This window comes from Carassius carassius, chromosome 5 (assembly GCF_963082965.1).
Source record: "Carassius carassius chromosome 5, fCarCar2.1, whole genome shotgun sequence".
Lineage (NCBI taxonomy): Eukaryota > Metazoa > Chordata > Actinopteri > Cypriniformes > Cyprinidae > Carassius > Carassius carassius.
This window is the reverse complement of record NC_081759.1, coordinates 38,541,001-38,565,958: the sequence shown is the minus strand read 5'-3', so window position 1 is coordinate 38,565,958 and position 24,958 is coordinate 38,541,001. Positions and strand designations below refer to the sequence as shown.

General features: G+C 36.6%; 1 protein-coding gene across 1 annotated transcript in view; it reads left to right on the top strand.

The window, feature by feature from the left end:
* LOC132141579 (small G protein signaling modulator 1-like) overlaps nt 1-24,958 on the top strand; it is a 38,115-nt gene that overhangs the window by 7,554 nt on the left and 5,603 nt on the right. The window contains exons 3-18 of the mRNA XM_059551226.1: nt 7,418-7,493; nt 14,444-14,606; nt 14,884-15,036; nt 15,156-15,223; nt 16,238-16,383; nt 17,623-17,760; nt 17,977-18,101; nt 18,796-18,863; nt 20,142-20,305; nt 21,079-21,208; nt 21,429-21,593; nt 22,083-22,209; nt 23,639-23,703; nt 23,826-23,971; nt 24,367-24,495; nt 24,736-24,918. Coding sequence (XP_059407209.1) covers nt 7,418-7,493; nt 14,444-14,606; nt 14,884-15,036; nt 15,156-15,223; nt 16,238-16,383; nt 17,623-17,760; nt 17,977-18,101; nt 18,796-18,863; nt 20,142-20,305; nt 21,079-21,208; nt 21,429-21,593; nt 22,083-22,209; nt 23,639-23,703; nt 23,826-23,971; nt 24,367-24,495; nt 24,736-24,918 — 2,046 coding nt within the window. The remainder of the gene's footprint in view (nt 1-7,417; nt 7,494-14,443; nt 14,607-14,883; nt 15,037-15,155; nt 15,224-16,237; nt 16,384-17,622; nt 17,761-17,976; nt 18,102-18,795; nt 18,864-20,141; nt 20,306-21,078; nt 21,209-21,428; nt 21,594-22,082; nt 22,210-23,638; nt 23,704-23,825; nt 23,972-24,366; nt 24,496-24,735; nt 24,919-24,958) is intronic.

Genomic DNA, 24,958 nt, shown 5'->3' with positions numbered 1-24,958 from the left:
CTATAAAATAACAAAAACAGCATTTACAAACTGTTCAGTTAATTTTGTACTTTGGTGGTATCATAAAGCTTGTCTCTGTTCTGAAGGATAACTGGCGTTTGTTTTATGGTTGTGCTTCTGATCTGTAACCTTGTGAATCATACCGTTGTGTTCAAGTGTGTGTGATTCTTTTGGTTTCTGAGCGAAAGAGTTTCCTTTCCGTCCTCCTTTCTCTCTCTGGAGGTTTAGATAGGTGTGAATCTGTAGTACGGAGGAGATAAGTATATATCCAGAGTTATTTATAGCATCAGGTGAGTCATAAATGGTGTTTAAACTCTTAAAGTTAAGTTGATTGGAACAGTTTTGCTGCCATGTTAGAATCAGGAATAAAATAGTAAGAAGGAATCAATACAGAATGGCCATTTTCAAAAATTAAGCACCTAATCTCAAACCAAAAGAGTAATGTTAACTATTCTGATAAAGCAATGCATTTTTAGGTTTCTTTTTTTTTTTTTTTGAGCTGGGATTTTTGTAAATGCCAGATTCTTAGAAGAAAAAGGCTGTGACTTGATCTCAGGGCACACCACATCCACAGGTTTTGTTATGAAGAGCTTGTGTTGTCCTGCTGCATTAGTAATGGGTAAATGAAAGAGAAGGTCATGGTGTAAGTATCCAAATCAGAGTACATCCACAGTCTGAATGCTAAAGAAGATGAGCACAGTAACAGGCTTTTCACATTTGAGGTTAAACCAGTGTCATTTAACACTGTAATGATTGATCATGGATCATCAGGTTTTAAGACTTCAAATGGAACATTGGAATGTAATTTATTCCTGTGATGGCAAAGCTGATTTTTTTAGAAGCATATGTCTTATGGCATATATATATATATATATATATATATGTTGATTTGGTGCTCAGGAAACATTTCTTATTATTATCAATCCTGAAAACAGTTGCGCTGCTTAATATTTTTGGCGAGACCATAATACATTTATTTCATTATTTTTTAAAGAAGCCATTCGAAAGTGTAAAAGAATGGCATTTATTTAAATTAAAAGTCTCTTTTTTTTTTGTGATCAACATTTTTATTGCTTTCCAAAGGGGGGGGGGGGGGGGGGGTTACAGACATATCCAAAATCATATGCAACTATATGGAAAAAAAATAAATAAATAAAACCATCACAATGGTAAAACAGTGCATAAAATCACAGAGACATGTTCGGCAGGTGTATCACAACTATGATTGCCTAGCTGTTGACTCTGGTCCAAGAGATTATCTTAGATGAAAAGGAGTTCCAAGCTTGTACAGTTGCTGGTCGCGCCTTATTAAGTCGTGCAGTTGTATGTTCAAGGTTGACAATGTTGACAAGACTATGGATCCAGAACGATTTCGTACACATATCCGGAAAGAACCAGTTTTTCAAAATTGTTTTCTTTGCAGAGGTAAACCCGGCATATACCATTTTGAGCTGAATTTGCTTTAGATCTATATCTGAATTATCATTAAGGAGACAGAATCCAGGATTGGGAACATAAAAAATGTCAAGTATATCTGCTAAAACTGAATTAACATGCAACCAGAACTTGGAGATAACTGGACACTCCCAAAACATGTGCAAAAATGTTCCAGGTGAAGCAATGTTACATATATGACAGTTGTGAGTAGGTTGTAATTTCATCTGAAATCTCTTATAAGGTGTAATGTAGGCTCTATGTATGATTTTAAAGTGAATTAGCTGGTGAGCTAGGTTCTTAGAAGTCATGCTTAGATTACACCATATTCTCTCCCAATCTAAGTTTATATTTAAACTCTCCAACTCCCTGTTCCATATTGATTCAATTGGTAAAACCTTAGCGCTATGCTGAATCAAAATACTATATATTAGAGAGACAGAAAGTCTACCCAGTAATGGTGCAATCCATTGCAACATGGGATGTACAGGGAGAGGAGAGTCCCATGGAACTCCATATGTTTTTAAGGCTGATCTTAGTTGAAAATAAACAAAATAGCAGGAAGCAGGAAGGGAAAAGCGTGTTCTTAAATCCTGAATGGAGCAAAGACCTTGAGTATCATATATATCACCTAATGTATTCACCCCAAGGGATGACCAAGATGGTTGGTTAAATGGTTTGTTGCCACATAATAAATTCCGGTTGTGCCATAGTGGCGTGTTCTGACAGACTTTAGGTGAACCGCCCATCCACCGTTCTGCTTTCTTCCACACTTGAATAGAGTTAGCAATGATGGGCCCAAATTTGTTTTTTATTGTTTTGTTTGCTACACTGGAGAATAGTATTTCTTGCAGCTTGTGCGGAAAAATCTTAGCAGATTCAATCAATCGCCATGCAGTGGTAGACTGTGGGTCCAACCATGTGCTGAGTGCTCTGATCTGAAATGACCAATAATAAAGCTCAATATTTGGTACTGCTAGACCACCCAGCAATTTGGGTCGTTGCAGTGTATTCAGACGAACCCTGGGCCGTCTACCATCCCAAATAAAACTGGAAATCATGGAACGAATGTCTTTGAAGTAATTTGAAGGGGGGCAGAGTGGTAACATAAAGAAAAGGCAATTGAAACGGGGCAATATGTTCATTTTGACTATTAATTCTACCTTGAAGAGATGTTTTTAGATTTCTCCATCTATGAATGTCTGATTTTATTTTACTTAACGTAGTGTTGAAGTTGTCTCTAGTAATTTTATGTATGATTTTATATATCGTAATGCCCAAATAAGTAAAAGAGCTTTTGAGCTGAATATAGATGGGAACAGGAACGTTAGTGTGTACATTATTTAAAGGCATAAGTGCAGATTTCATCCAATTAATTTTGTAGCCTGACAGGCTGCTAAAATTATCGAATTCCTTAATAATTGGGTGAATGGAGGTGTCAAAGTTGTCTAAGAACAAAATTATATCATCTGCATACAGAGATATAATATGATTATGATGACCAATTTCCATAGGGGAAGCCGTAGATTGCCTAATGGCTTGCGCTAGAGGTTCCAGAGACAGACAAAACAAAAGTGGTGAGAGTGGACACCCTTGTCTTGTACCACGCTGCAATGTAAAAGGAGAGGAGATTATGTCACCTGTTAGAATACATGCTAAGGGTGAGTGGTATAGCGCCTTGATCATTGCTATAAAATTATGCTTGAAACCAAAATGCTGCAAGACTGCCCACATATACTTCCACTCTATCCTATCGAAGGCTTTCTCTGCGTCGAGTGAAAAGACGGCACAAGGATTTGGGTGTGTCTCCGCAGCCTCTATAATGTGTAGCAGCCTTCTCATGTTATCAGATGCATAGCGCCCCTTGATAAATCCTGTTTGATCCTCATTGACTAGAGACTGAATAACTTTTTCCAGGCGTAGAGCGAGTACTTTGGCATATATCTTAAGATCGCTTGTAAATTAAAAGTCTCTTGTAAATTATAAATGACTTTCATTTTTCTAATTACAACCCGAATTCCGGAAAAGTTGGGACGTTTTTTAAATTTTAATAAAATGAAAACTATAGGAATTTCAAATCACATGAGCCAATATTTTATTGACAATAGAACATTGATAACGTAGCAAATGTTTAAACAGAGAAATTTTACACTTTTATCCACTTTATTAGCTCATTTAAAATTTAATGCCTGCTACAGGTCTCAAAAAAGTTGGCACGGGGGCAACAAATGGCTAAAAAAGCAAGCAGTTTTGAAAAGATTCAGCTGGGAGAACATCTAGTGATTAATTAAGTTAATTGATATCAGGTCTGTAACATGATTAGCTATAAAAGCTTTGTCTTAGAGAAGCAGAGTCTCTCAGAAGTAAAGATGGGCAGAGGCTCTCCAGTCTGTGAAAGACTGCGTAAAAAAATTGTGGAAAACTTTAAAAACAATGTTCCTCAACGTCAAATTGCAAAGGCTTTGCAAATCTCATCATCAACAGTGCATAACATCATCAAAAGATTCAGAGAAACTGGAGAAATCTCTGTGCGTAAGGGACAAGGCCGGAGACCTTTATTGGATGCCCGTGGTCTTCGGGCTCTCAGACGACACTGCATCACTCATCGTCATGATTGTGTCAATGACATTACTAAATGGGCCCAGAAATACTTTCAGAAACCACTGTCGGTAAACACAATCCGCCGTGCCATCAGCAGATGCCAACTAAAGCTCTATCATGCAAAAAGGAAGCCATATGTGAACATGGTCCAGAAGCGCCGTCGTGTCCTGTGGGCCAAGGCTCATTTAAAATGGACTATTTCAAAGTGGAATAGTGTTTTATGGTCAGACAAGTCCAAATTTGACATTCTTGTTGGAAATCACGGACGCCGTGTCCTCCGGGCTAAAGAGGAGGGAGACCTTCCAGCATGTTATCAGCGTTCAGTTCAAAAGCCAGCATCTCTGATGGTATGGGGGTGCATAAGTGCATACGGTATGGGCAGCTTGCATGTTTTGGAAGGCTCTGTGAATGCTGAAAGGTATATAAAGGTTTTAGAGCAACATATGCTTCCCTCCAAACAACGTCTATTTCAGGGAAGGCCTTGTTTATTTCAGCAGGACAATGCAAAACCACATACTGCAGCTATAACAACAGCATGGCTTCGTCGTAGAAGAGTCCGGGTGCTAACCTGGCCTGCCTGCAGTCCAGATCTTTCACCTATAGAGAACATTTGGCGCATCATTAAACGAAAAATACGTCAAAGACGACCACGAACTCTTCAGCAGCTGGAAATCTATATAAGGCAAGAATGGGACCAAATTCCAACAGCAAAACTCCAGCAACTCATAGCCTCAATGCCCAGACGTCTTCAAACTGTTTTGAAAAGAAAAGGAGATGCTACACAATGGTAAACATGCCCCGTCCCAACTATTTTGAGACCTGTAGCAGAAATCAAAATTGAAATGAGCTCATTTTGTGCATAAAATTGTAAACTTTCTCAGTTTAAACATTTGCTATGTTATCTATGTTCTATTGTGAATAAAATATTGGCTCATGTGATTTGAAAGTCTTTTAGTTTTCATTTTATTAAAATATAAAAAACGTCCCAACTTTTCCGGAATTCGGGTTGTATGTGATGTGTTCTTATTGAATAAAAAAAAGTTAAGAGCTAAGAAAGGGCATCCTTTGAGCAATACATTTTGCCTTAGGGTGGAAATGTCATCACGTAAATGCACTCTGGTTGTGTGAAGAGAAATAAATACTAAGACAAAAAAGGAGGAAAAACACAGGAGCACGTATATATATATACAACCCGAATTCCGGAAAAGTTGGGACGTTTTTTAAATTTTAATAAAATGAAAACTAACGGAATTTCAAATCACATGAGCCAATATTTTATTCACAATAGAACATAGATAACGTAGCAAATGTTTAAACGGAGAAATTTTACACTTTTATCCACTTAATTAGCTCATTTAAAATTTAATGCCTGCTACAGGTCTCAAAAAAGTTGGCACAGGGGCAACAAATGGCTAAAAAAGCAAGCAGTTTTGAAAAGATTCAGCTGGGAGAACATCTAGTGATTAATTAAGTTAATTGATATCAGGTCTGTAACATGATTAGCTATAAAAGCTTTGTCTTAGAGAAGCAGAGTCTCTCAGAAGTAAAGATGGGCAGAGGCTCTCCAATCTGTGAAAGACTGCGTAAAAAAATTGTGGAAAACTTTAAAAACAATGTTCCTCAACGTCAAATTGCAAAGGCTTTGCAAATCTCATCATCTACAGTGCATAACATCATCAAAAGATTCAGAGAAACTGGAGAAATCTCTGTGCGTAAGGGACAAGGCCGGAGACCTTTATTGGATGCCCGTGGTCTTCGGGCTCTCAGACGACACTGCATCACTCATCGGCATGATTGTGTCAATGACATTACTAAATGGGCCCAGGAATACTTTCAGAAACCACTGTCGGTAAACACAATCTGCCGTGCCATCAGCAGATGCCAACTAAAGCTCTATCATGCAAAAAGGAAGCCATATGTGAACATGGTCCAGAAGCGCCGTCGTGTCCTGTGGGCCAAGGCTCATTTAAAATGGACTATTTCAAAGTGGAATAGTGTTTTATGGTCAGACGAGTCCAAATTTGACATTCTTGTTGGAAATCACGTACGCCGTGTCCTCCGGGCTAAAGAGGAGGGAGACCTTCCAGCATGTTATCAGCGTTCAGTTCAAAAGCCAGCATCTCTGATGGTATGGGGGTGCATAAGTGCATACGGTATGGGCAGCTTGCATGTTTTGGAAGGCTCTGTGAATGCTGAAAGGTATATAAAGGTTTTAGAGCAACATATGCTTCCCTCCAAACAACGTCTATTTCAGTGAAGGCCTTGTTTATTTCAGCAGGACAATGCAAAACCACATACTGCAGCTATAACAACAGCATGGCTTCGTCGTAGAAGAGTCCGGGTGCTAACCTGGCCTGCCTGCAGTCCAGATCTTTCACCTATAGAGAACATTTGGCGCATCATTAAACGAAAAATACGTCAAAGACGACCACGAACTCTTCAGCAGCTGGAAATCTATATAAGGCAAGAATGGGACCAAATTCCAACAGCAAAACTCCAGCAACTCATAGCCTCAATGCCCAGACGTCTTCAAACTGTTTTGAAAAGAAAAGGAGATGCTACACCATGGTAAACATGCCCCGTCCCAACTATTTTGAGACCTGTAGCAGAAATCAAAATTGAAATGAGCTCATTTTGTGCATAAAATTGTAAACTTTCTCAGTTTAAACATTTGCTATGTTATCTATGTTCTATTGTGAATAAAATATTGGCTCATGTGATTTGAAAGTCTTTTAGTTTTCATTTTATTAAAATTTAAAAAACGTCCCAACTTTTCCTGAATTCGGGTTGTATATATATATATATATATATATACCTGTATATGTATATATATATATATATATATATATATATATATATATATATATATATATATATATATATATATATATATATATATATATATATATATATATATATATATATATATATATATGCACTTGGATGTGTGTGCAGTGCAGTCTAGTGAAGACATTATGAAGAACAGCTTTTTTATATATATATATATATATATATACCTGTATATGTATATATATATATATATATATATATATATATATATATATATATATATGCACTTGGATGCAGTGCAGTCTAGTGAAGACATTATGAAGACTGCCGTTTCATTTAAATGATTTCACCATCTACAGTCACGATGAGGAAGCGCTTTGTTCATAAATCACGCATGCAAACTTTCAATTTCTCTCAGCTTTGAGTGTTTGATGGTGGCAAATGAGAGTACTTGTGAGAGAGAATATATTCATAAGACCTGCACCGTTTGACAGACTCATCAATCATGGGAACATCCACAATGCGTAAATTAAGCTGTAAACAGTGTTTACTTTAGTTCATCATGCCTCTGTTGTGTCTCCATGTGTCACAGGTCAAGCAGATCATGGAGGAAGCAGTCACAAGGAAGTTTGTTCATGAAGACAGCAGCCATATTGTCTCATTCTGTGGTAAGTCATTGAACATTAGTTGTTTTTTATAAAACGGAGAGTTCCATTCTTTGATTCTAATTGGTTGGAAGCTGTTGTAAATTACACTACAAACATATATCTTTGTTTACTTCTGTGTGTTGCTTGGCAAACACTTTATTGGAACAACAACTGTTTCTAAGGGACTACATTGTTTGGTGGAAGAATACTGTTTTTATTTATATCATTACACTTTATTTGCTCTGTTTTATTTTGTGAAACCTTACTACGTATATGGAATAACCGTTCCGCTTCACATCCTGCCTTACAACGTTGCAACTGTTATGAATTCACTTTAAACCATGGCTTCTTGGGGCTTTTTGCTTTATTTCCCACTACCTTTGTACACATAATAAAAAGGTCTAAGCGATACACAATACATTTTATTTTTAAAAATCCTTGAAAAGGATTTGTTTATTTTATACTTGTAACTAATGTAATTGGATTAAAATCATCACAAATATTTGCACATTGGGCTGACAGTGCTTAGCAAAACTATAAAAACTTTTTAATGAAATTACATTTTTAAGAGAAGTAAAAAGTAATGTTATGGCAAAGAATTTCCATCAGTTTACTCTCAATTTCTCAAGCATGTAATTATTTCAAGGACAAACAATTGAAATATTAGGGATATCCATGGGAGACTCCGGGGATCAGCTGTGTTTCAGTGCCTGCCAAATGTTGGGCAGCTTGATGGTTTGGATAATTTCAAGGTAGAGCGAACATTCGGCATTTAACAGGGCTTGGAAAGCGTCAAAGCGCGTAAATGTCGAAGTGTCATGTTTATAAAGTCTAGATGAACATAGAGTGATCATTTCAACGTATATGGACCAGTAAATGAATGTGTTTGAAATGCTGTTTGTCAGCAGAAAATCTGTCCACGTAATAAAGTAATCACTCAGACGTGCATCTTCTCTGTCACTGTGTGCAAATTCACATCAAGGTAGCATGACAAAAATGATAATAAAGAATAAATGAGTAGTCATTAATAATCCAGTTTCTGCCAGGTCATATTTCAGCCTAGGTGAAGGGTTTATGTGCCTGTTCAGCTTTCCTTTTTCTTTTGTTTATTCACTTTTACATTTTCTAAACAGATTTTTTTGCTCCAGGATGCTGGCAACCATACCACCTTCCCTAGAATTTCATCAGCACAGCTCTGTGAGGGGTCAAACGCTTTTGGCAGGTTTGCAATGTGTGTAAATTAGACTCTGCATCCTAGCGATTATTGTTTTCAAAAGTGTCTTGTCGAGGTAGAACAGAATCAACAAAACCTTGCAGTTCGAGCTCACAGAAACAGCTAGTGGAGATTATTTCTTTATCCACGCTGAGGTGTTTCTGAATAACACCAATCAAAGTAGCTTGAAAAATAGCTTTTGATTAATGGCCTTGTTAACTCATTTTATTATGTTCCTGCAGTGGGATTGGGTAGATGATTATAGGGCCTGTGTGCATTGCTGGTTTCTGGTTTCAGCCGGTTGTTTATTCTCCTGTAATTCATTGACTTCTGATTCATTGTGACTTGCCTCTCCTCTGCCCTGCTCTGACTCTATCTCAAGTCCTCTCAACTGTCTCCTGCCACATCGCTGAACCTCTGCTGGATAAAATGCAAGAGTTCGTAGAAGAGGCAACTATAGGAAAAAATCCCAGATGAGATCTTTTTAATATTTCATCAGCAGTGGGATTAAATGGAGAGCCTTTTGCTGAAGTCTCAGATGTTTCTCCTAAAGAAAGACTCCAGTGGTCTCACATACGTCTCTAGAGTTTTCAGACCAGTGAAAATCTAAACATCTAGAATTAAAAAAAATCTAGAAAATGCTTTAATACAGAACTAAAAACGTCAATTTTATGTATTTTCTGTTTTCATTTTAAGTTTTAGTCATGCATTTGGTTGTTTTTGTCTTTTTTTAATGTGTATATATTGTTTTTATTACATTTTAGTTTTATTACTTTAACTTAATCTAAAGAAAAACATTTTGGGGGGGGTTTTGTTTAACAATAACAACGTTGGTGCAGATGTGCCAAGGTACCAAAATATTCACAATTTCAAAATAAACATCTCAAAGTTTCTCTGAATTTTCTCTAATTCAAAACACAAACTTCTTGTGTGACAATAGTTGTTTCATTTGTGTCTTTCATTTCTTTTAAGGAATCTGAGACAATTGTTTCAAATCAGGATGCACTTTTTTCTTCTGTGGATTTCATCCATAGTCATTCAGTCAGTTGGTTCAAAAACAGCTTATTTATCTTCTTATTTAAATAAATTGTATTCCAAAGGAGAAAGAAATGGTTACAACAGCATGAAGATGAGTAAATGATGATCATCGTGAACAGCAACCTTTCACTTTTCAAGAGAATCAAGACAAAAGCAAAGGATACTGGAAGAGAAAAGAAAGAACGCTTTATCATTATGCCATAATGGATGAACTGCATTAGGAGTGTGTATGTTAACACTGTAATGGTTTAATATTGCTGCTGCTTCTAGTGAAGCACTGGCAGATAATAGGAGATGAATGGAGGGTAGCCAGACTCTGCTAGCTGCCCGTGGGGGAGTAATTAGCCATCGTGATTATAGCGATGTTTACACACCACAGATGGAAGTGTCAACACTGACATTTCTCATCATTGCAGATATGGGACACTGTGTGCAGTTCTGTGGGGTTTTAAGACATCTCTTAATTTTGTCTCCAATCTACGTGTGGCTTTAAAAGCATGTTGTTCGTCACGCAAACGCTTTTACGTCATTAAGTTGCAGAGTAAAGTACTGGTCAGGGGGAGTGGAAGGGATCATATATATCCAGGTTTAATTTCGTTCACACTGTGACTGTGTGATTACAAACCATTAGGGCTGGTGGTATGATTACAATTTTAATGAGCGTTTGAGATCAGGGTCAGGGGTGGCCGCCTGCTCCCCGTGCCATTTTGTGTCGTGGGGCTTGTTTGTTGCTCTGGATATTGCTTTGGAAACATATTTGGCTGGAATATGTTTTTCTTCCTCATGCGGTCTCTCGGTCTCTGCATGTTCACTTTCATTTTACTTTGCATACTGATTTCTCATTTCACTCTCACAGTAAAATGACTGAATTGAGAATCAGTTGGAATAAAAATAATTGAGGCCTGGTTTGCATCCAGGCCATTGTGCATCTTAAGTGAGCTGTAGTCACGAATCATTCTGTAGAAGGTCAAACAAAACAGAAAAGAAATTTAGAGAACATAAGCATAAAGGAAAAGTTTGGCTGAGAAATATGGCCAAAACAATTATCTTTCAAGTTTAAAGTTAGATTTCCTCTCCTGAGTTAAAGATGTATAAAGCAGATATTTAATTGTGGTTGTTTTTTTTTTTTTGTCAGAGCATGACAAACACTTACCAATCAGGTGAAAATTTCAGAAATCTGGGTTAAAAGAGTTTTTCAGATTTTAAAATATCTTAGAGAAAATATTTTTATTTTACTTTCTGCATGTTCTAATGGGTGATAATGCTTCAAAACTGTACTTTGATAGCATGATGCAAATGTCAATTTGAGTTCATTAACAAAAAAAGTAACATCTGTAAAAGCTGAAACAACCTGTAGTGTAAAATCTATGGGTAAAATGTTAATATTGGGACTCTACTTTTATTAAAATTAACCAAATACAGTATCACACAATTAGATGATAATGAGCAGGTAAAACCATGTATAGCATTTAGTATTAAGACATATGCATAAATGCTGCAGCTTAATTAACTATTACTTTTTAATACATATTAATAATATAATAAAACGTTATTTATAGATCCCACATTTCTGCCAGAATACCATGAGGCAGTTAGCGTAACTACTGTAAATTCATGGGAAAAAAAGGGAAAAATATATTGTGATATTAATCATTATCGTTTTATTACCCAGCCCCGAAGTTTGACCAAAAATTTCTGTCATTTATCTTTCCGAACCCTATTTTTTTTCTTTCCTTCTTTCCCTGTTTCTAGGTTGCACTTTTTGAAAGTAGTCTGCTCTACTCTTCCGAAGCTGTACAATCGCTTTATAAGAGGAACTGACTCATATTTAGGTTGTTATTCACTGAAGAGCTCTCCTTTACGGTTCATTTTTAAATGTAATTATTGTTTTGAATTTGCAACAGAGTTAAGTTTCTACAAAAATATGTTTGATATTAGTAAGAAAAGTTTCTTAAGCACCTAATCAGCATATTAGAATGATATCTGAAAGATCGTGTGGGATTGTAGACTGGAGTAATGATGCTGAAAATTCAGCTTTGATCACAAAAAATGGCATTTTAAAATTGGTAAATGGACTGCATTTATATAGCGATTTCAACAGACCCCATGGCCATCCAAAGCGCTTTACAAGTTGCCTCACATTCACCCATACACTCTCTCATTCATACACCGACTGTGGTGTCAGCCATTCAAGGCGCCATCCACCACATCAGGAGCAGCTGGGGTTAGGTGTCTTGCTCAAGGACACCTCGACACTTGTTCAGGTGGAGACGGTGATTGAACCACCAGCCTTCCAGTTTGTAGACAACCAACATGAACCACTGAGCCACTGCCAATCATCATTACATTACACGTTTGATGGAAATAATCATCATTATCCCCGTTACATCATATCTTGAGACATCTTTTTTAAAGGTGCCCTAACATTTAAGAGATTTGAAGGGACAATTTTCAGTGAATAACAACTTTAAATTAGTTTGTTTCATAAGCAAAGCTATTGTATTGTCACTTTAAGTAAGCATGTTGTTCTTTTCGATAAATGGAGGCTTCTGGAAACAACTTATTTTTGTAGAAACAGTCATAATAAGAGTTCTGAATGACATGACGGTGAGTTGAAAGTAGATTATGTTATTGTAAATTAACTTAAGATCCTCTCAGTAGTTAGTGTGTCTTTAGAAACATGTTAAAGACCTTTTGAACCTGTCTGATGGTCCGGGCATCCACTGCTCTTTCATTTCACCCGCTCTTTTTAATCTGTTTTCTCTTTGGTTTGAATCCATTTAGGCCGGTCAAAGAGAAGTGATGAATACAGTATCAGATGAAAGCGGCTGCTGTGTTTGTATGGATGTGCATCATCTCTCTGAATTGTTAAGAGATTTTAACCTGAGCTGTAGACTGGTTTATCTCTCGGGCATTTCAGTCTGACTTGGACACGAATAATGATAAAACAGCTGATGTTGTTCCAGAGCCCTGCCCAGCTCTCAATGAGCACAAGTGCTCCATCAGTGACGGTTTCCATGGCTACGCAGGCTTTCCCCCGACCCCATCCTAGCAGATTCACAAGATTAGTCCTGAGAGAGCTTCAGTATCAGGTCTGCAGGCACTGCCACGTAGTGCACTGTGTCTCAGTCCACGACGTATCTGTGGTCCATCTGACTGTCTTTGGGTGTTTTAGTTTGATTACATATTTGTATTACATTTAGTCATTTAGCAGATGCTTTCATCCAAATCAACATACAAACGAGGACAATAAGCAATCAAAACAAACAAAAGAGCAATGATATGTAAGTGCTGTGACAAGTCTAGGTTAGCCTAAGGCACAGTACATGTAGCAAGATTTTTTTATAATAAATAAAAAGAAAAATTGTAGAATAGATTAGAAATAGAAAGTGCAAGTGTTAGAGGGTCAAGTGGGATTTTTTAATAAAAAGAATAGACAATGAAGGTAATTGTTTTATAATAAATAAAAAGAAAACAAGTAGATATAATAGAAAAAGAGTAGATAATGCTATTGTCAGTGGCTTTTTTTCAAGAAAACAAGTAGTTAGAATAGAAATGGAATGGAGAGTGCAAGTGTTAGAGGGTCAAATTGTTTTTAAATAAAAAAAAAACAAATAGATACAATAAAATTAGAATAAAGGGAGCTAGAGTTAGAGGGTCAAATTAACGTTTTTAGTTATCTATTAAAGCATTTTCTAGATTTTTTTTAATTCTAGATGTTTAGATTTTCACTGGTCAGTTGCGGTATTCTCCATTCAAGTGTATTTGCATAATTACAGCTTAACTGTATAATTGACACTTCATGTACAATTTTCATGCTTTGCTCTTCACATAATGAAATAATTGATGCTTATTTCTTTTCTGTTAGTTTATGTGTTCAAAAGTAGACAAATACAAGTGTTATAATGTACAATCAGCCGGTCTTTATCACAAAATAAACCCTCCGTTTCACATCTGTGTCCCAGGGATTGTTTTGCAGTAATGGCCAGCTGACTTTACATTATCCCCTACTAATAATACAGTATGCTTTAATATGTACACTATCCATTTAATTAAATATTTTTTTTAAGTTTCTAAAAGCAGTCTCATATGCTCACCAAAGCTGAATTCTTTAGTAAAAAATACTGTCGAATTTTGCAATATAAAAAGATGTTTTATTTTTATAATTTTTCAAATGTAATTTATTCCTGTGATGGCAAAGATTTCCTCAGCCATTGCTTCATTCTTCAGTGTCCCATGTTTGTTTAGAAATCCTTGTAATATGTTGATTTAGTGCTCAATCGGAAAATGGGAATCAGTGGGAAAAACATTTTACTGCTTAAAGTTTCAGTATAAATCATAATGCAGTTTTTTTGGATTTGGATTTCTTTGATGAATAGAGAGTTCAGGAGAATTCATTTGAACTAGGAACATTTTTGTAACATTATAAATGTTTTCACTGTTACTTTTAATCCATTTAGTACATCCTTGGCTGAGTATTGGTAGTAATTCCTTAAATGAAGTCTTTCTGACCTCAAACATTTTTAACAGTAGTATAATTTCTGAATGAGCATATTAATGTGTTTATTCCCACATTTTCCCACTTTTTTCATTATTTTTAAATCATGCCACTATTTTTGTTTCTCTGATACACAAAAAGCCTTTCATGGACTGGCATAACATGTTCTTTCTTCTTTATGTAAAATGGTCCATTTATGTGTGTAAATGTATGTGTGTGTAGCTGCTGTTGAAGCCTGTGTGCTTCATGGGTTGAAGCGGAGAGCTGCTGGTTTCCTGCGAAGCAACAAGATAGCTGCGCTCTTCACCAAAGTGGGCAAATCCTTCCCTCCAGCTGAAGAGCTGTGCAGAAAAGCCCAGGAGCTGGAACTGGTCTTTGAGAGCAAGTGAGAACAGACTTTGTGATCTCTTCCAGTACAACATACAACTCAAGACTTGTTTAAAAATACAATAAAGCAATAGTACAAACCTGCAGTGTGCTTGCTTTCTGCAGCTCATAAATACCACCAACATATGTCCTCAGGCAAAATGCCAGTAAATACTATTCATGGGAAGAGTAATATGCTCAGTAGTACAACCCAGTGGACAAAAGTTTATTTAAATGCATGGGAATTGATTTTGACAGTTTAAAAATGTTTTATTGACCTTTGTTCTTCTCTTCAGACGAAGTCAGTCTCTCTCATACAGCGAAAGCACCCGTAAGATGCCCAAAGTCCTAAACTTCTCACCTCAGGCTGTCAGACATGTGTGGATCCACACCGCACTCATTGAGAAAGTGCTAGACAAGATCGTGCTGTACCTGGTGGAAAACAGCAGGTGAGAATTGTGGCATAGAGATAAGAAGAGAAAGCAAGCTTGACCAGTTTCTTTTAGGTACACTTAAACTTGCCAGCTTGCATTATGTTAAATCAAAGTGACTTTTAATGTTGTTTCAGTAAGTTTTATGAGAAGGAAGCTATTCTAATGGACCCTGTGGATGGCCCTATCCTCGCCTCTTTGTTAGGTAGGCATGCTTTTTATTCATCATTCTCATTCTTCATGCAATCTGGTGCCATGCACAGTTTTAAAACCTAAAGAAGTCCATAGCTATGTTTCCATCCAAAGATGCAAATTTAACTTGTGCGCAAAACTGGAATATCACATAAAACATTTGCAAATAAAGCACAGTTTCCATCCAACGAGTCAAAGAGAACAAAATCGGCACTTCCTGATAATAAAATGGCTCTAAATTGTCATGTAAGACATTAATTATACAGAAATACTTTGATGACAGACTTTCCTCAGGCATCTCAGAAAGCCCAAAACCACATATAGATGCTGTGAACAAGATTGGTCCACTGGTTAGTCAAGTTATCCCATCTCAAAGTCACATGACTTTTTCAATGCGCATGGTGGAATTTATTCAGTAAATGTGTTTCCATCATAGTTTATGTGCATTTTTGCTTATCAGAATAAAAAGTTTATCCTACTCAGTTGTGCGCACAAATTTTACACATTTTTAGAATTTATGCGCATCTCGATTTCCGTCCAGCGTTATTTTTAATGCGATCAAAATGCGCATAAAAAAATAAGTGGATGGAAACATAGCTAGTGATCAGCTCATTTTTTCACACGCTGAATGGAAAACTAAACCTGGTGGACAAGAGAAATATGTTATACTGAAAAGGGTGTATTAGTAAAGTAATAGGTTGCTATATTATTTTAAATGATCCACTAGTTAAGTTTATTATTTTACCCAATATTTGTGTTCTACATATTTTTATTGTTATTTTAGTTTCATCCCAGTAGCTTTGCAACATGCCAACATCAAATTGTATTGAAATCAGTTGTGAGTCTTCCATGCAGAGCACTAATTATCTGGAACATTTGAAATCATTCACTAATGAAAGGATGCTACAGCTGCCTATTTAGGGAGACAGCTCACTAGGTTTTAGATGGGGCTATTTTGTGTCTTATTGTTTCTTTTGTATTCCTGCATTGTGCAGATAATGTGTGTTCAACTTTATTTCTTCTTTAGTGGGCCCATGTGCATTGGAGTACACTAAAATGAAGACGGCAGATCATTTCTGGATGGATCCTTCAGCTGACGAGTTGGTGCAAAGGCATCGTATTCACAGTGGCCATTGCCGACAAGACTCTCCTACAAAGAGACCTGCCCTTTGTGTGAGTGACCTGTGATTGCATAAATGGGATTACCACAGTTTTTGTGAGTTTAAATACTTATCCCAGTTGAATGCACAACTATAAGTAAATGTGTAGTTCTGTTTAGTGCAGATGTTGCAGAAATTTCATCACAACTGAATTATGTGCAGGGTGATATATTGATCTTAGCATTCTGGGTTATGGCACTTTACACAATATTTAAGATGCTACATTCTTAAATAAAAAAGGTCAAGAATAAGAGATAATTTGATAAATGCACTGATATTCTCAGTCTGTTCGCACTTTTAAAAAAAATTATCAAAATTGAAAGCTCTTGTGCATTTGAAACGAGATGGAAGTGCCGTTTCAAACTAAAAGTTCAGGCCATTTGAAATTCACTTGATGTATCCAACCGTGCCTCAAGGAAATGTCAAGGGTCAAAAACAGTTTATAGTCAGTCAATTGCATGTCACATTGAAGTCATAATACAGTAGTGATGTTGAGTTTTTAAGCATTATGCACCAGTACTTTCAACATCTTGTGTAAGCTGGTTATCAGTTTTGGATGTTTTCTTAGACAACAGTCTGCGCAACATAGATAAGGCAAAATAAATGCCATTTCAATATTTCATAACAAGACCTTTTAGTTTGTGTATTTGCTCTTGTTGGGTGAGGTTCTAGCCAGTGCAGTACACTTCATCTCAGGCTTCTGAAGAGGGTTGTGGTCCATAAGAGTCATGCAGTGGTCTGTGTGTTTGAGTGTACAGAGTATGAACCTCCACTCAAGAGATACGTTTCACATCATTACCCAGCTCCATTACCATACACAGCCGTCAGATTCCTGACTGATCACCCTCTCTGGTCATCACCAACACCCACTCAACAGCAGGACACACAACACTTGTTTTTCAACTCTGATAGATCTGACTGCACTGCACTCCGGGCTTGTTTTCTAATGTATTTTTATTACAAAAATCTGCTAGTGAGCTGTAAAAGCCCAGTTTTTGGTGCTGAGTGCCTTTTTGATATATGAAAGAGGAGATGCAAGTATACATCTAATGACTCACCAGCGGCCACACATTTATCCACCTTGACAGAAAGATGTAGTAGCGTATTGTTAGGAAAACAAGATGAATAGCTCCTATAACATTTTAATTGTGAATGTTGTCTGGTTACATTAGTTGCTGATGTAATGTTTTGCTAGAAACACATTAGGTTAGCGATTGCCCACAGTTTATAATGTGTGCATGTGTGTGTTCAGATTCAGAAAAGACACTCCAGTAGTAGTATGGATGAAAGGCCATCTCCCTCCCCCTCTGCCAGAGACTATGTGGAGTCTCTTCATCAGAATTCCAGAGCGACCCTCCTGTTCGGCAAGAACAACGTTCTGGTGCAGCCGGTGAATAATACATTAAACAGCTGTCAATTATGACAGGTCTTTAGGGGATTATTTCTGACTGCATATTTTATGTAAAAATTGAATTATAGTTTGCTTTATTGTAATTGCATAGAAAATATATAATAAACTAGCTGAAAACATTGTACAAGCAGCATTTTTATTATTGATTATAGTGCAGTTGCTTCATAATGTGGGCTTCTGTTGTGATGCTTTCAGAGGGATGATATGGAAGCAATCCCAGGGTACCTCTCTCTCCACCAGACAGCTGACTGCATGACTCTGAAATGGACGCCAAATCAGCTAATGAACGGCTCCATGGGAGATCTCGACTATGAGAAGAGGTGGGACTCTTGAATAAGCAGAACAGTTTGTTCTTTTAAGAAAATGTAATGTATCAATGATCTCTATGAAGAATCAGAGTATCACAGGATATGATAAGATGTAATTTATTACAGGATTTCTCATTCCACCATAATACAAGGATGCAATCTCGACACATTTCAGTGAAACGTTCCATTCTTAATCTTCCTAAGTAATTACAATCTTTTCTAAATCTGTTTTCAACAAAAGTGAATTCATATTTAAAAATCTTTAAACATGCAGATTTCCTGCGAAACAAAAGCTCTGTGGTTTAAGGTTTAACATTTGAAGGCAAAGTAATGCATTTATTGATTTGTTAAATGTTTATAATATAATATTGTATAATGTTGTTTTATGTATATATTTTTAACTATATAGACAGAGTGGCATTTTTCACTTTATACTAATGCTAAAATTGACTGTAAACGCATATTGTGAAGCTGATAGAAAAAATAGTCTTATTTGTATTTATTTATTTATACAAAAAGTTACCCCTGATAAGTGATTTCTAACTTCATGCAGGAATTGAAACAAAGCATGATTTCTTTTTTCTTTCTTAAATTAAAAACTTTTTGAATCACTGGAATGTAAGTATTTATATTATTTTATGTTGGTTTCTATTATTCGTAGTAATATTGGTCACACAAGCCACTCAAAGTCTCTGTTTTCCTGCAGTGTTTACTGGGACTATGCCATGACCATCCGCCTGGAGGAGATTGTGTACTTGCACTGTCATCAGCAGGGTAGGCCACATTGTGCCAGGTTGAAAAACATCCAGCTGGCACCCAAATGACACATCCTGCAGTTTCTTACCTGTCCATAATTCTGACAGATTAGTTTGAATAATTCACATATAATAGGAGTGGGCAATCTTCCCTAAATATATAATATCACAATCGAATCACACAAAATCACGATACATGATCTAAATCACAATCTTCCCTATTTTGAGTTGCACTATTGAGAATATCCAGACTGGAACAAGGCTATGACTAAAAACACAGTATTGCATTAAAAAAACAATTTCAGTAAAGAGCAGTGAGTGATTTTCTGTTTTTTTAATTGTTTGATTAACGTTAATGACAGACAGCAGTAGGTTTATTAGGCTGCTATTTCTTATATTATGGAATGCACTGATCTAAAATACCTGATTTCTTTTGCAATTGTTTATATTCACTTAAGACATAACTGACTCTCATTATTTTAAATATTAACCAATATGCACAGAACGTGCCTATGGAACAGTCTCTTTCGCAGCGTTTATTAACTCTTTTTAAAATAAAGCATGTTCCTCAGTAGACTGCATTTTATGACACGCACATTACATGATTGAACTGATTCGGGCATTAGCGCACCAAAACGCATCGCTTTAAAGGAATGGAACATCACATGGCACAAAACAGAAACTGAAACTAAAATTTGATTCTTCACATTACTGCTGTTAGCTAACATTGAGTGGTTTTTAAATACGTAACATATAATATGACTGTAATGTGATTCTACAGAGACCCTACAGAGTTTCTGAAGGCTAAAAGCATATCTAACGTTAATCAGTATCTAATCCCTTTTGCTGAAGTAAATATACTTGGTTTGCTCAAATATTCAGCCAATGTCCTCAGTTGTACTTGCCCTTTTCATATTCATCCAAGCACAAGACCTGCGGACCGATGAGAGAGAGCAGATTAATCAGAACATAATTGTTTCTGGAGAAAGATGAGAATTTAAAGTGAGGCTTTACTCAGATTCTGAACAATGTAATTTTGTGAACAATGCCAATGAATGATTCCTTATTGTACAGGCTGTGTAATTGTTTCAATATTAAGAATATTATGATTATTCAGATATTAGATACAGTTAAGAGAGGAAAAGTTTTGGATGGTACAGAAGAGTTCACTTTGTACAAAACATTCAATTATTTAACCTAGTAATATGTGATAGCGAGAGACCGTGTCCTTTAAATGTCAATGAACATGTCACTTTATTTCATATTAATTCCATTGTGTATGTATTTTTGTCTGCAGTGGACTGTGGGGGAACAGTGGTTCTGGTTAGTCAGGATGGGATTCAAAGGCCACCGCTTCGTTTTCCCCGTGGTGGTCACCTCCTACAGTTCCTCTCCTGTCTGGAAAATGGTCTGCTGCCTCACGGCCAGTTAGACCCGCCGCTTTGGTCCCAGAGAGGAAAGGTAAGAAAGTGATCTGTTACTGTACACCTTTCTCCAGTATGCACACTTACTCTTAATTTCAGAATATGGATTTACAATGGCTTGTTCTTCCATTAGGATTATAACTTTTCAGCATTTTAAGATGCTGTGTGAAAAACATTTTCATTATTTGACCAAGTATTTTTTATTAGTGTCCTCTGTTTTAGTCTAAGATAACTCTGTTTAATATGACCCTTAAATCACAGTGTTTTTAACTTTTTAGATTTCTACAATTACTTCATACATTACACTCAGTACAGTAAGGGGCAGTAAGAGTTTCTTTATGAAAGAAATCAGTGCTTTTATTCAGCAAGGATGCCTGAAATTAATCAAAAGTAACAGTAAAGAGATGTGTTACAAAACATCTCTTTTTCTATTACATTTTTTTTTTAAATTCAAATAATCCAAAACATTTAACGGTTTCCACTTAAAAATTAAATTGCACAACAAGTGTTTTCAACATTCTTAGCAATAAGAAATGTTTCTTGAGCACCAAATCAGTATGTTAGAATGATTTCTCAAGAAATGTGACACTGGAGTAATGTAATTTCTACGGTATTATTTAGATCAAGTACAATCTCTCACTGTGCTGTTATTTGTATGCATTGATTGATTAATCTGTCAATTGCAATTCATTTTGTGTGTTACAAATTAGTTATAAATGGAAAAAAATAATTTGTTCCACTATAGATTGCATATTGCTAACCATCTGCAGTCATGTATATTGAATTGATGCTTCACTTTTCGTTTTCCAGGGTAAGATATTTCCTAAGCTAAAGAAGAGATATCCACAGGGATCCTCAGACTCTGTCTCAGACAAAGAAGAGGAAGAAGCAACAGATTATGTCTTCCGCATTGTTTTCCCAAACAGCCAGTCAGAATTTGGTAAGAGACTGAATCATGGTATCAAACAAGCTCTTGAGCCAGTAAATGGTTCCTGATTATGGTACGATTATTTTAATATCAGCTTTTAGAAGTGGATAATAGGAAAAAAGACCTCTTGTATCCATCTAGGTATTGTTTGTCATTTTGGTTTTTAACCATTCATATGTCATCCGTCACAAACATTCCTTTGGTTTTACAGAGATGTTTTGACTCATTACAGTGACTTTTACCCAGTCCTCCCATCTCTCACTGGGTACTGTCCTCCTGGCGCGATCTCTCTCCCTGAACTCGAGAGGGCTGTGTCCTCCTAAACGGCGGACGCTGGTGATGCCAAAGCGCCACTGCAGCTCCCCGGGAGAGTCTCCATCCTCCCCTGAGCTCAGCTGTAATTCTCCCTGTCACCACTCATTTATGTGTTCATGTATCTGTCTGATGCGCCAACTTCTTGCTGGTTTATGCTTGCTTTTATGGTCTCTGCGTCTGCAAGCAATTGCTTAGTTGCCAGTGTGAGTTTTCTGTTTTGTTCAGGAGTCCTCCTCCAGTGAAATTTAGTCACCCTTGGTTAATTGTGGGCTAATGGTTGAGTGTTTTCCGGGAGACTTGAAATTTATGTTTACTATATAATGAGCATAAGCATTTGTAACGGTATTAGTGGCTTTTAAATCTGACATGGAATGTGATCCTGTTCATTTGAGTGTCACGGCAGCCATTATTACTTCATTAAATCCATGCAGTCTGATATTATTGAAATAATTTTTTTTAAGCTGGGTGTAATAGTGGGTTCTTGTTGCTCTGCTTTTAGCTACATAAGTTCTTTTTTCTATCCAGATGTTCAATGCATAATCAGATTTCTCTGTGTGTGTTTGTCTGTTAGTGGCACCAGAATTGATAGATCAGGGAGCAAACATGTGGCACCCAACACCAAGGAAATCATCTTGCTCTTCCTGCTCACAGAGTAGTTTCTCTGATGGAGCACCGCCCAATGGATGCAATCATGAAAGGTACAGTGACAGAATGAAAAACTGTAAAGTCCATTTTGATTCATTTAATTAGAATTGAAAAGAAACCTCCATATAAACAAGAATAAGCGTCTGAGGTACAAAGTAGAATTTACATTTAATTTGGGTAGAAATGCACTACTGCAATGACTATTATTATTATTGTTGTTGTTGTTGTTGTTGTTGTTTTTTACATTTACCCAAAAATCACAATTAGGTATTACTTCATACTAGTGTTAATTTCGTCAGACGAGACAAGACGAAATATGTTCGTGGACAACCTTTTTTTTCATGACTAAGACGAGACGACAAGACTGCGCCACTGTCCGAAAACACTTAGACTAAATTAACATGCATTATTGTTGACGAAAAAAGATGAGACAAAAATGTTTTGTATAAAATAAAAACTTAGATAAAATCTCTTTTCATTTACGTCTACAATCTATTCCACTTTTTCAACCGCTATTACGCCTTTAAAATATTCAGAACGAGTTCGCGGCTTCGCGCTGTTGCTCAAGTTAGAGGTCTCAAAGCGAACACGAGTGAGGAGCGACGACGACATGCTAGGTCGAAGGAAGAGGCTCGATATTTGTGTGTTATAGTTAGCAGCGGTCTGTTATCAAGAAATAAAATAGTGTGTGCATAGAAAGATTTCGTCCACACGCCGCTCAAAAAAAAACAATAAAATAATAATCCTGAGCGCAAGTCCACCGTCTAGACAGGCTTTTTGTGTTAAATTATATTTACTGTCGCATTTACTGCACAGACTCTTTTATTGTACATGACAGCTTATGTCCCGATAACCCGTCTTTGCATGACGATTAAAAGCAGTATCAATAAAGTAAAAAAATGTGATCAGATTAATCATTTGTGAATGTGTCTCCTAAATCAGAAATTGAAAACCAGACACGTTTAACATTTGCATTCAACAAAAATCATTCAACAAGTGTATTTTCAACAAGTGTATTGTCAGGTAATTATGACATTTAACCAATGTTTGAGATATGTGAAACACTTTTTTTACTGAAATGTTTATCAGTAATAATCTCAGTAATAATGTGTTATTTAAAAAAAAGACAAACATTTTTGGACTAAAACTAGATTAAAATTAAAAGACTTACAGTCGACTAAAACTTGACTAAGATACCTTGAGTTTTCTTTTGACTAAAACTAGACTAAAATGACGAGACTTTTAGTCAACTAAAACTTGACTAACAAAAAAAGATATGTGAATGACTAAATATGACTAAAACTAACAAGGACATTTGGCACAAGACTAAGACTAAATTAAAAATAGGTGACGAAATTAACACTACTTCATACTCAAGTAACACCTTGTTGTTTATATGTAAAATCTATATGTTATGTACAAAAGTAAATTTGTACAAAAAGTTAAATATATATTTAAGGGGAAAAAATATCTTATTTGCAGGGCCCCTCTGAAGTTGCTGTGTGACAACATGAAGAACCAAATCATCTCTCGGGCTTTCTATGGATGTTTGTATCCATTACTCATAAATTTATAGTCTCACAACACCATCTTTTTCCATCAAATGTGACCTTCACATTCTCAAATGTTCTCTTATTCAATCAATCACACACATATTTTGCCCTCTCAGGGCTGGCATACTGCCGTCACCTGTCCACAGTACGCACTCACCTGTCTGGCCTTGTCAATCACTCTATTGTGGAGCCAGATGTGCCCAGTGACTCCTATGGAGGCCTCACGACAGAAGTGTGGCAGAAGTTTCTTCGAGATTGCAGCGTAAGCATGCACAAGCACACAAACCTGTCTGCAGTCCAAAACAGACATATTTAAATGAGCATCTTCACCAGACACGCATTAATATTCATTTGTCCCTAATCAGACTTCTTTCAGTTCTATCACATAAACAGTATGTTTGGATGACTAATGCTGAGAGCCTGAGTGCCAGAGTGGTGGCTCTAAAGGTTGCAAATCAATATCAAATCTATACAGAAGTACCCTGCTTATATGCAAACCAATGTGAATGTGTGTATATATATTGGTTTGACTGATAAACAGTAATACAGTGGAAAAATATAAATACAAATAAATGAATTCAAATACCATTTGTACCATTTTGTGCATGGAAGTCAGTTTACCCATTTTGGAGTCAGCGTTTACCTGCTTTTTTGCAGACTATTGAGGAGAAGGAGTTGCTGCGGCTAGTTTATTTCGGTGGAGTTGAGCCTTCTTTGCGAAAGGAGGTCTGGCCTTTCCTGCTGGGTCATTACCAATTTGGGATGTCTGAGGCTGACAGAAAAGAGGTAAGTGTATTTTTTGGTAAAACCATCCCCTCAAACAGTATTAAGGTGCAGTCATGTTTACATTGCTAGGCCAAATTCTCCAGGGGAAATCCCTATGCAGATTGGAAACTCAGTGTTTTTCATGCAACAACTTTTAACTGCAAATAAATGTGAGCATGACTTCAGTCTTTATTCTCTGTAAGATTTCCAGTGATTGCCCTGGAATAGGCAAATATGACACTTATACTCTGAACTCTGCAGGTGGATGAGCAGATGCGGGCCAGCTATGAGCAGACTATGAGCGAATGGCTGGGGTGTGAGGCCATTGTTAGGCAGAGAGAAAAAGAACAGCATGCTGTGGCGTTAGCAAAGTGTTCGTCTGGGGCGAGTATAGACAGCATCACACAGAGAATAATTCACCGTGACTCCACCGTCAGTAATGAGGTGAGTGTCTCCGAGTGACCTTCTAAGACCAAAATGCATT